Here is a 15,259-nt window from a genome sequence, read left to right as displayed (position 1 = left end):
AGACCAGTAAAAGCAAATTACCGTATTGAAGAATTACTGCTTCCTTCATGTCTTCTGTATGTGAAATGCGTCTTAAATTGTATTCATTTTGGTGTTAAAACGTCTTCAGTTGTCAAGGATGTCAAACTTGTAAATCATCTGTGTAAATTCGTCATATTCTGACTTCACGCCATAGTATTATCACATACAATTACAAATCAAATACAATTCTTGATTGAATATTTGCACCAAAATGACATTTTTCCTCATATTAGAAGTTCATTCATATAAAAGCTTCTCGTTTCAACTTTATAATACAAATTTTCATTTAAAACTGCATTTTTTGTTGTCATTGACTAATATTTATATTAGTTTGATGATCTGAAGCGCTTAAGTGTGACAAACATGCAAAAAAAAAAAAAAAAGAAATCCGGAAGGGGTCAAACACTTTCACACCAGTGTTGTGTTTTAATTGCACTGCTGTTGATGTCAACCTGGCGGAACACCAGAAGTAGAACCCCAAGAAGCCGAAGTCCGTGTAACAAATATTTATTAAACAGTTCATACAAAAATAGTGAACACAAAAAGCCAAAGCACAAATAAAAACTCCCGGGCTTAGCCACGGGAAAAGACAAGACAAAAAGCTATACAGAAAGCTAGCTGCTACCACGCAACTAGCAGGAGAAAAAAAATGTAGAGTGAAATCAGTGCTGAACTGCAGCAGGAGCAAACTTACAGGTCGACTGCCGAAAGCCATGCAGGAACAAAACACTAAACGCCACTGCTGAAAAACAAACAAGCCAGGCAGGGGAATAGCAATACTTCCTACAAATACAATACCAAAGGTGTGGACCAGAAACACGAGGCAGGGAGGAGCGGGCAACGGGCACGAGTCAGGAAACAATCTGGCAACACGTGTGTGTGATGGCGGGGTATAAGTAGTCAAGGTGAGATTGCTTGCAGGTGTGCTCCTCCCAGGCCAATCGGCGGTGTACTGCAACACATGAGCAGCAGAGGGCAGCAAAGCAGCACCACAGCACGTGCCAGTTGATGTGTTCAGATCAAAGTTAGAACAGGACCGTAGACTGTGTGACTGCGTGTGTGTGTGTGTGTGTGTGTGTGTGGGGGGGGGGGCACATGGCGAGACATGGCACATGGCTTGACATGATGCGCATGAGTTCATGACCGGAACATGTTTAACGTGTAGATCAGATAAAGTAGCTACCGCCGTTGACGCGATATTTTTGACAATAGCGACCACAGTCTGCCACGAAACAGTGACCCTTTATGAATTAATACATTTCTGGTAAAAAAGGTGGATATAGCGAGGGAGCGACTGTATTGCTTCCATTCCCAGTTATGTCATTATGCTTGAAGTCTTTTGATTCTCTTAAAGGTAAATTCCTCAATAGTGGACAAGTTCAGTGACAGTGGTTATTGTCTGGTGTCTTTGACACACTTGCGCTCCGAGCTGGATGTACTGCCAAAATGCCTTCTGTGGGGTCTCCCCTACCATTTCTCAGCTAGTCACATGATCACAGCGGACATGGTTTGCCTTTCAAAGTGTTGTCTGAGGCCGGTGGCATATTTTTTGCTCTGACTGGCGGCTTTGGTATGTTGCCACGAGTGAAGGTCAGAGCACAGCGACTTGCTGTTGTTTATGATAACACCTACGCCTGCCAAAATATTTATAAGACGGATGCCTGGCAGACATATAGACTCATATAGACCATTCCCATATTCTATGTACGTGCCTGCAACGGTTTGAACAATTCTGATCATTGCAAGAGGCAGAAGACCGAAACCAGCAAGAAAGCTGTTAACGAAAAAAAAATCAGAGATTCCTACCTAATGATTAGCATCTTAGGTGTTTTATTTCAACAACATACCCGCCTTCAGGGGAAGCACCAGTTTCCTCGTGTTTTGCCTTTTTTCTCTCTCTTGCTCGCTCCTGATTCGTGATGTCTTTTGGACGACATGTTGAACTCTCACCTTCTGTAGTTGTGCAAGAGCCAATGGACGCGTCCCCTCGCGCAAAATGTGGCCCCCGTTGCAGAATGAGGCCCTCGCACGGTGCGTGTTCTGCGTTTAGGGAGGGGCGGACCTGGGTAGAAACGTCTACATCAGGGGTCTCAGACTCACGGCGCCCGGGCCAACTGCGCCCCCTGGACGATAGTTTGCGGCCCCCGTCTTAATATGAAGGATTAATATTCGTGTGGCCCGCAAGTTTGATATGAATGACACGCTGAATGAACCAATCACGGCGAGGTATAAGGCTCTGGAGGGCGGGACCTCGGCCGGGCAGCACGTCCAACGCCTCACCGCCTTGACTCGTTCGCTCGCTCGTTCATTCATTCCTCCACTCAGCTGGGCGGAGGAGAAGCCGTGAAGCCGCAGACTCCGCTCGGCGCCGCCGCTTCTTGTTAATCCGTGTTCATTTTGATACCGACCCATAATAAATGTAGCGAATGAAGATACATGTCTGTGTATGCGTGTGTGTTGTTTTGGGTGAAGCAAGATGGCCGACAATGGCTTCATGCGGTCAGCCGTGACGCCCCTTCCAGGTAGTTTAGAGTTCAGTGCGAAAGATGGATGAAAGCGGAAGTTGGAGAAGGTAGCGGGATCGACGCCCGCATCCTCCAATCTTCTTTTTGGAAAACGGGAGTAGGGAAGAACAGCAAAGCTGAAGACATATTTAGAAATAATCTAAATATGATTGCACGCACTTACTGCACCTGCCAAGAGGATCGATGGAAAGTTCTTATGGGCGCTTAAATTGACCAATCAGATGGAAGCACCCACGCTGTTATCCAATCATCTTGCAAGGAAAAACAGCATGGACCTTGACTACGTGGCTTTCGGTATTGCCCAACAGGTACAACTTTATTTTATCCACAATAACTTTGAAAAACATTTTGATTTGTCTTGAGAGAATGTGTTATTTGGCAGTTTTAAAAACCGTCTGCAAACCTGTAAGGATAAAGTACAAGTGTGATGGTTCTGAAGTGGATTTATTCACAAATTCCAAATATCATGCATCATACAGCCTGATACCCTGTCAATAAAGCCGCATACATAAAAAGTGACCAAAGAGTGTTTTCAGCGCCGCCAACACAAAAAGCCAACACTTGAAATGCAAAACGTTGAAGTGAGTGTGTAACAAAATCACCCGAAAAATATGCAAACCTCTACTGATCACACCGATGGGATCCTAAGTAAGCAAAGATGTCTTCATGTTGAACAATCTGTGACAGAAATATTGTCAAATGCCATGCGTGTTAATTGGGATGGTGCAGATACAGAGAAAAACAAGAAGACTTATTGAATGATTGCGCGTTGTGGGTGTTCACTCAGGCCCCCAGCATCTTCTTCACCATGTACCCTGGCATGTTGTACAGGAAGAGAGCCAAGATGGCCAGCAGGAGGAGAGCAGTGACAATCTTGATGGTGAGCCACCTGTACTGGTCGCACACCAGGTGCTTCGCCGCTTTCAGGGGGATGAGGAACCACAGGAGGGCGATGTCCGGGCGGCTGCAGAGTAAAAAGGGGTCAAAGCAAGGCAAATAAAGCCAAATACACTCATGGACAAACAATGATTAAGCCACGCTTGTTCCTTCAGTTTATTGATCCATTTGAAAGCCTGGTGCAACTAAAGGTACATTTGTTTGGACAAAAATAGCTCATAAGAGTTTCATTTACGAGCTGATATGTAGCAACTTCCATTGCTTTCTTGATAATAACCCAAATCACTTAAGTTCTTACATGATTAGCTGTAGCATTGTACTGCCAAAAAATGTAACTCTTGTGAGCTATTTTTGTTGTCATTTTTATATTTGTCCAAACAAAGGTACCTTTTTGTGTAATGTTTTCCATGACTGTACATATATGCATGTGCATATATATATATTCCTGTATATATATGTACAGTATACATATAACATGTGACTGCTTCTCAAAGACAACTCAACACAAACATGATGATGAGGACTCCCACTCCCATTTTTTTAACAGTGTTTACCAACAATAAAACACAGAAACATTTAAAAAATTGCCCACCATAATATTTCATCTCATCCCAAGATGAGCCTTGTGTGATTGTTTAAAATGAACATACCATAGACGGTGGTGTGAAAACGTGTTCTCAACTTTCCTGATTTCTTATTTTTTTGTGTATGTTTGTCACACTAAAATGTTTCAGATCATCAAACATCATAACCTTTTCCACACTGAGAGATCTCAATTCATCTCAGTTATGTTTTAAAGGGGCACTTTTTCACACAAGGCCATGTAGGTTTGGATTTTTTTTCTCCCTTAATAATAAAAAGTTTCATTTAAAAAGTGCATTTTGTGTTGAGTTGTGTTGTCATTGACTAATATTTACATTTGTTTGATGATCTGAAACATTTAAGTGTGACAAACATGCAAATAATAAGAAATCAGCAAGACTGCAAACACGTTTTCACGCCACCGTGTAAGGTATGTTCATTTGAAACAATCACACAATGTGTTTCGTTGAGCTGTGAGCTCGGCAAGTGTATTGCTCTTGTATTAGTGTGTTTTTTGTGTCTTTGTGAGAAAATAAAATACTGCTGGTGAAACGAGAGGTTCCTTTCATACTTGGGTTTCTCCAGAGGTTCCGGCTCGTTGCGCCCTTCACCGGCCGGGCTTTTCTCTGCCTCCTCTCCAGTCAGCAGGTGAAGTTCCGCCTCCACTTTGCCCTGAAAACAACAAAGTCAAAGTGGTACCACTCCAGCGTGCAGTGGTGTTGTGTGTCGGACCGCAACCTACCGTGAGTTCAAACTCATCATCCTCATTCCTGGCTACGAACGGCCACCAGCCTTTAATCCTCTTCTGCTTGAAGATGGACACCACGGGCATGTCGGCCTCGCTGCTCACCATGTCGATGGTGCACTGCTTGGCCGTCTTTGCGCCGCGAGGGAAGCGGTTCAGGTCCAGCTCGATCGCGCCTGACAAAGACGACATTGAACTTAAAGCGCGAGAAGAAGAATTTCAAAGGACTATTGCTTCTGACCGAGGAAGTCGTCGGCGGAAAAGTGGTCGGCGTCCCACACTTGCAGGTTGAGGCGAGCCGGGATCTTGTACTCGGTCTCGTCCCAGGCAAACATGGACTCCTTCTTGGAGATGACGATCTTCTCCTCGGCCATGAGGTAATCAAAGGGGTAGATGAAGCGCCAATTGAAGTTGCCCTCACCAGTGATGGAGTGGTAGTGGACGTCCGTGTCCTGCTTGTCCTCCTGCTGTCCTTTCAGCCACCTGCACGCATGGCAAGGATCACGACTAAATCACCAAACCCAACACCAGTGGTCTACTTGGACTCAGACAGTCCGAGCTCATAGTCACCCTCTGACAAATATGTCGCTGGACTTCTCTCCGGTGAAGATGTCGTCGTCCTCCAGAACCACTTCGTCTGTGTTCCAGATGATGACCCTCAGCTCAAACCTGGATATGAAAGACAAAACTGCAGCCCTTAGACTCACCATGCTTTTTATGTTCGCTTAACACGTAACCCACACCAAAAAATGAAATCAAATTAAAATACAATTAAAAATGATATGAAAAAAATCAATAAAAAATCAAATCAACTGATAATCATAATAATAATAATAATAATAATAATAATAACAGTTATTATTATTATTATTATTATAAAAATAAAATAAGACTAATAAAAAAGCTAATAATAACCCAAAATAATAATAATAATAACGAAAATGATAATTCACATAAAGATAAAATAATAATAAAATAAATAACAATAAAAAATAAATGCGACTTAATAAATAAGTTAATAAATAATACATTTCACAAAACAAATAATAATAAAAATAATACATAAAATGTTAACAATAGCAACAATTAAATAAATACATGTGACCTACGTCCAGTGTGACTTCTATACAGTTTTTTTCCCTCTTCATGACGCATTTTTTGGCTGATGGGTCTTATTGACGGGAAAATACGGCGCCACTGTTTTAGCTACCTAATGTCACAACAACAAAAACCACGTAGATCCCATGAATAAAAACTCATGGACACTGTGTGTACAGCTGAGCACTCTTTTCACCCAAATACTACGCCCTGGAAAAATGGACGAAAAAGATGGGTGGTCTTATATTCCGGGGTTTAAAGATTGATATTTGCAAAATGAAAGGTGGGCGCTTACAAGACAACCTCTCCCCACACACACACAAACACACACACACACACACACACACACACACACACCCGTGAGCAGTTATTTTACTCATGTTTAAAAATTCATCAATACATTTTGGTCTTTAAAAAAATGTCTCAAAAGCAAGTCTTGAAAAAGAGGGGTGGTCTTATATTTGGGGCATGAACGATTTATGCAAGCAATGATTACTGAATTTACATGAAATGAATTGTTAAGTTAGGAAATGATTAAAGGTTCTTACCCCCCCAAAATGCAAGTACTATGAGAACCTGCTAATATTTAGCTATTTGTGCAAACCTACTTCTTGGGTTTCCTTGGTGAAATGTCGAGAGCAGGACCAGGTGCCGTCATGTCCTTGGGGAACATGTCCACCCACATCTCAATCCTCCCCTGATGCAAAGCAAGCACAGCACAGCCATTCATTAGCCACGCTAACTAATCAGTCAGCGTCTGTGTGACAGCGGCCATCAGTGCAGTACTTGTTCGATGCCTGGTTTGTCAGGGTGGAGCAGCGGCCTGGTCTCCACGTGCTCCGGCACCAGCTTGCAGCCCACCCGGGGGATTTCCTCCCAGTGCTTGAGCACGGTCAGCGCCAGGTGTTCGTTGGTCTGCTTCTTCAGACCTGACGCACATCAGGTTGTTAGTCGTGGGCATCTCTCCACGGGACGAGGGACTCAAACGTACCGTTCTCATCCTCTATCTCCGTGGGCGCCATGAAGACCCGGTTCTCCACTTTGACTCTGCCGCCCGGCCCGTAGTGAGGCCCGTCCAGTTTACCGTCCTTGCACAGCTTGGCCAGGATCTGCGTGGGCTTCGTGGGGTCCCGCCAAATGTTGTAACCATGGCTACGGGGCAAAAATATTTCAGCTGCAGCTAAATGATTCCATCAGTGTGCTGGTCAATTTACAAACATGGACTTCAAATGTTACTGAAGAACAGTTATTCTTTGAAAAAATATAATACTGACATAGCAGGGCTGATCTTTCCTTTAACATTTTCTTCTTTTGAGAAAATAAAATACGGTTCATTTCCTAATATATCTTTCAACTGTTTTGCATAATTTTAGGAGACTTATCTGGGAAAGGAATTGTAATCAGGCACATCTTCTGTACAGTCAATGTTGATGATGTTATCCTTTTTAGACTGGAAAAGAATTCTCATTTTCAGGAGAGTTTGCAACCATTTTTTGAAGCAAAAACACTGATGTTTGGCATAGAATGCAAAATAACTGTAGGAAAAAATTCAATGGAAAAAATGAAATTCTGAATGAAATGAAAAAATGTATTCTCAAAATCTCAGATTGTTTTTTCAGTGTGGCCCTAATACTCCGTCGTAATTTTTGCTTTTTTCATACATTTATTTTGCTAATTATGTTGTGAAGTCCTGAATCTTTCTCGTAATAAAGTCGTAAATTTAGGAGAAAAAAAAGTCGTAATTTTACGAGAATAAAGCAGGTATGCATTTGCGAGACAAAAAGTCGGAATATTACAACTAATATTACGATTTTATTCTCGTAAATGTCTCCTAAATTTACCACATTGGAAAAAAAAATCTGAGATTTCGAGAATAAAGTAGTAAATTTATGTTACAGGCACTGCCTGAGACAGCAATAAAAAGGGGGGACTTATGTGACCTTTGGCCGTGGGCATGTGGAGGGGGACGGGCTCAGGAAGGCAGAAGTGAAAAGGGCTAGCCATGCTAATCGAAATGCTAAATGCTCAACTGCTCTGTTTTGCTGCCACGGCATAAATAAAAGCTCCTATAAAATAAAAGTTTCCTTCCTTCTGAAGAGCTCTGTTCTCCCTCTGACATGTACGACACGTAATATTAGCACTTTAGTCTCATAAATTTACCACTTTATTCTCGTAATATTACCACTTTGCTTATTGCAATTTCATGACTTTATTCTCTAAAATCTCCAATTTTTTTTATACGGTAAATTGACGAGAAAATACGTCAAAAATTTACAAGAATAAAGTCGTAAATTTACAAAAAAAGTTGTAAATTTATGATTTTTTTCAACAACTTTTTTTTCTTGTACATTTACCACACTGAAAAAAAATCGGAGATTTCGAGAATAAAGTCGTAAATTCGCAAGAAAAAAGTCCTAATTTTACAAGAAAAAAGTCATAATTTAGGACTTTTTTGTGTTAATTTACAATTTTATTCTCGCTAATTTAGGACTTTTTTCCACATAAATTTACCACATTGGAAAAAAAATCTGACATTTCAAGAATAAAGTCGTAAATTTACGAGAATAAACTTGTAACTTTATGTTACAGGCATTGCATGAGACAGCTGTGAAAAGGGGGACCTTTGGCCTTGGGCATGTGGAGGGTAAGGTAAGGGTAAGGAAGGCGGAAGTGAGAAGGGCGAGCTAGCCATGCTAATCTGTTTGTGCTCAACTGCTGTGTTTTGCTGCCACGTTCTAAATAAAAGCTCGCCTGAAGCAAGAGGAAAGTTTCCTTCCTTCCTGAAGAGCTGCGCTCATGATATCACCACTTTACTCCTGCAACTATCTCGATGCTGAAAGACAAACGTTGTCGGCAACCCACCTTGTCTCCGCATTCTGTGATCCTCCACACCCTAACATTTATTCTTCTATTATTACAACTTTTTTCTTGTAAACTTCCAACTTTTTATAAAAGTCGTAGATTTACGACTTTATCCTTGTAAATTTATAACTTTATCCTCGTATTATTACGACTTTTTTCTTGTAAATTTACTTTTTTCTCTCTTAAATTTACAACTTTATTCTTGTATTATTACAACTTTTTTCTCGTACACTTCCGACTTTTTATCTCGTAGATTTACGACTTTATCCTTGTAAATTTATAACTTTATCCTCGTATTATTACGACTTTTTTCTTGTAAATTTACTTTTTTCTCTCTTAAATTTACAACTTTATTCTTGTATTATTACAACTTTTTTCTCGTACACTTCCGACTTTTTATCTCGTAGATTTACGACTTTATTCTTGGAAATTTACTTTTTTTCTTGTAAATTTACAGATGTGTCCTCGTATTATTATTACTTTTTTCTCGTAAACATCCGACTTTTTATCTCATAGATTTACAACTTTATTCTCGTAGATTTACAATTTTATTCTCGAAATCTCTGATTATGATTCTTTTTTTTAACGAGGCCCTAAAACTCTGTTGTAAAAAAAAAATAGCAAAGGGCTTTCTAAATGCTTTTTCAAAATTCATTTCTGAACAATTTGATGGCAAAAATGTTTCAAAGAAAATGGTTAAATTACCAAAATGTAGCTACAGCTTCCAAAAAATGATGCAAAATTCATTCCTTTTTATATTTATTCTGAATGTCCGACACAGCACATTTTATTTTATACTTTTATGCTTATATTTTAGTTTATTCCATCAATTTTCAGTGAATGTTCTTGTTTATGTTGCGCCAATACAAACAAAAAAGAGCTAAATTGTGAAAAAAAGAGCGAATAACCTAAAAATCATCAAGAATAACATAGAAGTAGACATACAAGAGTCTAATATCATTGAGTCCTGAGTCCCGAGCAAAAATGCATGGAGAAATGCGTACGAGTAGACCACCACAATGTAAAAAAAGGAACATCGTTGTACGTCTATGACGCCACAGGACTGTTGTGCTTACGTGGCGTAGCTGCAGGTGATGCCACACGTGGCTCTGTGTTTGCTGTAGAAGCGGTTCTCCAGGTCCAGCTTGGTCTCTCCAATCAGGTCATCGGTGCCCACCAGGTCCCAGTCATAAATGGACACGGTGAGGGTGGAGTCCATGGGGAAGGTGGCCTCGATGTCGAAGGATCTGAAGAAACGTGATGACGTACGTGATGACGACCATGACGAGATTTGCTGTGGTGGCGTTAGTTTGTTCCATTGGTGTGTGTCCTTACTTTCCAAATAAAGGGTTAAGCTGCTTGGAGATGTAGTTCTCTTTGTCTTTCACCTCCGACTTTCCCAGCCTGATGGTGATGTACGGGTCGGCTTTCCCGTTGATGTCGGCAGGGTGCAGATCCGTGGCCTGCGGGAAGCGGCGAGCAGTCAAGGTGGCATCTTGCACAAAACACACAACTGGGTGTTCCCGGTGCTCCTACTGCTCACCCTGATGACGTACACCCGCACCAGAACATGGATGGGATCGTTGTGAGGAATGTTCTGGAACATGCCCATGTTGGACTCAGAGTCTCTCGGATGGTCGTCGGACACTTTGTACATGCACATGGAGCCCTCACGGAACACACAGGGACAACGTGTTACCTTCATCATCACTTTTTGCTCCTGATATTGTGCTTTTTCCTTGCAAAATGACCACTCCACGCTTGCAAAATGATGACCCTTTTTCTTATAAAATACTGCCAATGCATTCTTGGAGCACGATTGCACTTTTGTGGCAATATACAGTCAAACTTGTCTATAGCGGCCACTAGAGGGAGTCTGCAAAAGTGGCCGCTATAGACAGGTGGCCTCTATAGACAGGTTGGCGTCCAGTTTGAATGTTGACCAGTAGAGGAAAAAAAAGAGAAAAAAAGGTGGGAAAAAAATAATAATGTTGACCAGTAGAGGGCACTGTGGGACTGCGGAAAGAAGTTGACCAGCACTACTGGGCTTGTTATTATCCACGACCCACAGAACAAAGCTGTGCTAGTAATGTCTTACGCTTGTTTTTAATATTTTACTTTTTATACGGCAGAGTGTCATTACAGCTTTAGTTCATCAGGAAGTGACGGGAAGTGACGGTGGGCGTCCCGAGCAGGAGAGCTAGGCTCAGTGCTAGCTGTGAGTTTGGAGAGAGTTGGGAAGTGTGTTTATGTTGGCGTGGATGTAAAGTCCTGCAGTGTTCTCCGCTGTTAATAAAGCCATTAAAGTGCATCGGCGACGTGAGTCTCTCCTTCCCCACAACAAGCGGCATTACAGTATTGACCAGTGCACACCAGGAAATAAACGGTCTCATTTCTTACAGGCATTGGCTGGACAGCTATGTAGTGGGGCTTGTTTAACCTTTGCCTTGTGGGCAAGCAGGAAGGAGAGACGATGCTGAGAGATGTGTGTGTGTTCTGAGCTGCTGTCTGGTGGCCGCGTTCAAGTTGGCAGAAGCAACAGGAGAAGTTTCCTTCTTTGCTTCGGAGCTGAATAACACTGACAAGTTAACAGACTAGTAGCGAACGGAAAAGAAGACGGCTTTGTTTGTGTCGAATACAGAAGATGAGGACTTTGATGGATTTGTGGATGAGGATTGATGAAAAATAACGTGAGTACATTCTAAAATACTTCAATTAAGTACAACCCAACTCAGTTTTCCTCCCGCTGCCGCATGCATGCTAGCGTATGTTTTTTTTTTATTGTAGCGTCGCTGGGAGCACGTCCTGTTCCCAGCCTACTTTGCGGTAATGTTTTGGTGCAAATGCTCTTAAAGTTACATGTTTGACCAGGAAATAGCAAGCTCAAAAGAAGACGGCTTTTTTATGTGGAACAACTGACAGTTTGTGTGGATCTTGTGAATGATTGTGACTGAGCTAGGACTCAGTAATTAAAGTCTACACACGAAGGCTTCATTGATTGAAAAACAAAACTTTTTCGTGCATGAAGCTTCTACTTGAGTCGGTAATTTGGCCGCTATATGCAGGCAGATATTGAGCAAGGGAGACAAAATGGGTGGCCGCTGGCCGCGTTGGACAGGTGACTGCTATACACAGGGTCTACAACATGTACATTTGCTGCGGGGGATTTTTCAGTGGCCGCTATAGGCAGGTGGCCTTTTCATACTTTAGTCACGGAAATGTATGGATTTTTTTTCTTTTATTATTCAGAATTTTCATGTAAAATCATGGCTTTTTTCTCCTAATATTCAGACTTTATTCACGTAAAATCAGCATGTAAAATTATGATATTTTTTTTCCCGTCTAATATTCCAACTACATTAATATAAAATTATGGCTTTTTTCTCCTGATATTTAGACTATATTAATATAAAATTATGATTTTTTTTTTACTACTAATATCAAGACTTTATGCAAAATTATGAATTTTTCTTTTAAAATACAGACTATATTATTGTCCAATTATGAGGTTTTTCTCCTTATATTCAGACTATTTATGTAAAATTATGGATTTTTTTCTCCCAATAATCAGACTATATTCATGTACATTTATGACTTTTTTCTCCTCATATTCAGACTTTATTCAAATAAAATTAGCATGTAAAATTATGATTTTTTTCCCCACCTAATATTCAGACTGTATTAATGTAAAATTATTACTTTTTACTCATAATATTCAGACTTTATGAAGGTAAAATTATGGATTTTTTGTTCTCCTAATATTCAGACTTTAGTTATATAAAATTTGCATGGAAAATAATGATTTTATTTCCCTCCTAATATTCACACTATATTCATATGAATGATGGCTTTTTTGCTCCTAATATTCAGACTTCATTCTGGTAAAATTATGGATTTTTTTTCTTTTAATATTCAGAATTTGAATGTAAAATGATGTTTTCCCCCTAATATTTAGACTATATTAGTATACAATTATGACCTTTTCCTCCTAACATTCAGACTGTGTTCATGTGAAATGATGACTTATTCCCTCTGATATTGTAACTTTATTCATATACTAGAGGATTAGAGCAATCAGTACTGCAACTACATTCTTTGAAAATGAACACTTTTTTCACGTCAGTCTACAACTTTATTGACGGCCGTGTTGAAATATTGGCTCTCAAGGTCCAAATGAGTGTAAAATGACAACATGGGTGTGCTGATGAATTATATAAATGTATACACTGTCACACATTCTCTGCTTACTTTGAATTTCCCAACAATCCTGTCTTCATCCGTCCCGTTTTGGTCGTCGTCATCGCCGCCTTTCCCCCTGAAGAGGTTGAAACTGTGCAGCCAGTCCTCAAAGTTGTCAAAGTCACTCTCCAGCTCTTTGGGGTACACCTTTTGATTTGGGGAGAAGCGGGAGAACAAAAGGGCTTAAAAACAGGAGTTTGGTGGCGCGTTCAGTGACATCACTTGCCTTTAACTCATCCAGCTTGTTTTTTTTCTTCTCCGTCGGATCCACGGCCGCCTTCTTCTTGTCCTTCTTGCCTTTGCCCCTCCTGATGCCTTTTACAGGAGAGTCATCAGGATTGATGTCTGAGTTAGCCACCAAGGAGGAGGATAAAGCGGGGGAGGAGGGCGTCAACAAGAAGCGCAGCGCTCCAGACATGAATTCCAACATGAAAGTTGCCAAAACAAGCTGCCAATGTGCAGCACGAATGTTTTATAGGCCACACCCAGATGTGTTGTTTCAGCGATGCTACCTAGAATGTGCAGCGCTGACCTCCGCCAAGGCCAAACTGTTAACAAAAGTGGGGACAAAAGCCCACATGGAAAGTATTTGTTCGTGAACATTCTTCCTGGTGACTTCTCGGCCGTTGTAACTCAAACTGGGAAAAGAACTTTCTATAACTCCATCTCACCAAACTGAAACCACTTCTTCCTTGGCTCATGCGTGGCCCCCCCTGCAAACTTCTGTGCAAAATCCTTTCTTTTTGTTTTTGCCCAATCCTGATAAAAAGTCACTAAAACAACAAAGCTATGGTGGTGACCCAGGACTTTTGCACAGTAGTGCACACCTCCACTCTCCTTTTGTTCAGTTATGTTTATGAAAGCAATTTTCCCCGAATTGACAACTTTCATGGCGGCATATGGCTGATGAGGGAGGGAGCAAAGAGTCGGCCCACATGCGGGACTTTGGATTCATGTCGGCGGTCTACACTGAGGCTTTGTGGGAGTCTCTATGTAGTACTGCAACGGGGGACGCAGCGACATGTTGTTAGTCACATTAATGCTGCAGATACTGTATTCGCGGCCTAATGTCATGCGCCACTCCATCATGGCTGCTTTCTAATCCTTACATGCACTTTAGGACAATGGACGCTGCAAAAAATGATTATTAGGGCCACACTGGAAAAAAACACACACACAAAAACGACTAGAAAAAAGGTTGTACTAGTCCAAGAATAAAGCCTGGGTCCATTTTTGTTCCTTGTGACATTGAGACAATTCTTGTCCAAATTGTTACTCCTTACTCGTAATAATGCAACTTTATTTTTATGTAATTAGCACATTTTCCTTGGATTATGTAGGTTTCTAATCATGTAAACAGCTAAATGCTACTATGCTCATGTTAGCATGTTAGCCAGGCCAGCATTGATATGCTAAACTCAGCATGATTGCTAAGTGTCTGCCAATGTTAAAACTAATGAAAATGGGTAAGAATGCTATGATGCCAATGTCAGCATGCTAGCAATGGTAACATGCTAACATTAGCATGCTACCGGTCAGCATGATAGCATTAAGTGTGTCTGTTAATCTGGTCTTGTAAAAACGGCTAACGTGAGCGTTCTAACTTGCTAGCACCTAGCATACACCTTGCAACTTTATTTTCATATAATTATGACTTTTTCCTTGTAATATCGCAAATTGATTTGTATGTAATTAGGACTTTTTTCTCCTATGATTACAATTCATTATTTTTCTATAATTATGACTATTATTGCATATAATCAGGACTGTTCACATCATGTTTCAACTTTATATGTGTAAAATTACAACTTTCTTTTTTTTGTAGACTTATGACTCTCTCATAATGTTGCAACCTAATTTTTGTAAAATTACAACTTTTTTTCTTGTATTATTGCAACTTAATTTTTGTATAAGTATGATTTTTTTCATGTAATATTGCAAATTTATTTATTTTTTATAATTATGACTTTTTCCCATCATATTATTGCATATAATTATGACTTTGCTCAGATCATATTTCAACTTTATATGCGTAAAATTACAACTTTCAATTATTTTTTTGTAGGATTATGACTCTCTCATAATGTTGCAACTTTATTTTTGTAAAATTACGATTTTTTTCTTGTCATGTTGCGACTTCATTTTGTTATAAATACGACATTTTCCTTGCACTATTGCAACTTTATTTTGCATAAATATGACTTTTTCTCGTAATGTTGCAACTTAATTTTTGTACAAGCGTGACCTTTTTTCTCATAATGTTGCAATGACTTTTTTATGATTATGAGTT

General features: G+C 40.2%; 1 protein-coding gene across 1 annotated transcript in view; it reads right to left on the bottom strand.

Moving 5' to 3' along the window:
* Positions 1–2,982: 2,982 nt before the first annotated feature.
* The window catches only part of LOC129192490 (otoferlin-like), a 71,559-nt gene continuing 59,282 nt past the window's right edge, over positions 2,983–15,259 (bottom strand). The window contains exons 32-44 of the mRNA XM_054796586.1: positions 13,196–13,314; positions 12,979–13,116; positions 10,274–10,399; positions 10,066–10,193; positions 9,807–9,977; positions 6,860–7,020; positions 6,655–6,797; positions 6,477–6,565; positions 5,341–5,439; positions 5,012–5,253; positions 4,768–4,946; positions 4,597–4,697; positions 2,983–3,510 (exon numbers count right to left, since the gene is read on the bottom strand). Coding sequence (XP_054652561.1) covers positions 3,330–3,510; positions 4,597–4,697; positions 4,768–4,946; positions 5,012–5,253; positions 5,341–5,439; positions 6,477–6,565; positions 6,655–6,797; positions 6,860–7,020; positions 9,807–9,977; positions 10,066–10,193; positions 10,274–10,399; positions 12,979–13,116; positions 13,196–13,314 — 1,877 coding nt within the window. The 3' untranslated portion in view covers positions 2,983–3,329. The remainder of the gene's footprint in view (positions 3,511–4,596; positions 4,698–4,767; positions 4,947–5,011; positions 5,254–5,340; positions 5,440–6,476; positions 6,566–6,654; positions 6,798–6,859; positions 7,021–9,806; positions 9,978–10,065; positions 10,194–10,273; positions 10,400–12,978; positions 13,117–13,195; positions 13,315–15,259) is intronic.

Source organism: Dunckerocampus dactyliophorus, chromosome 13 (genome assembly GCF_027744805.1).
Source record: "Dunckerocampus dactyliophorus isolate RoL2022-P2 chromosome 13, RoL_Ddac_1.1, whole genome shotgun sequence".
Lineage (NCBI taxonomy): Eukaryota > Metazoa > Chordata > Actinopteri > Syngnathiformes > Syngnathidae > Dunckerocampus > Dunckerocampus dactyliophorus.
Note: the sequence above shows the minus strand (reverse complement) of the source record. Positions and strands in the feature narration are given on the sequence as shown.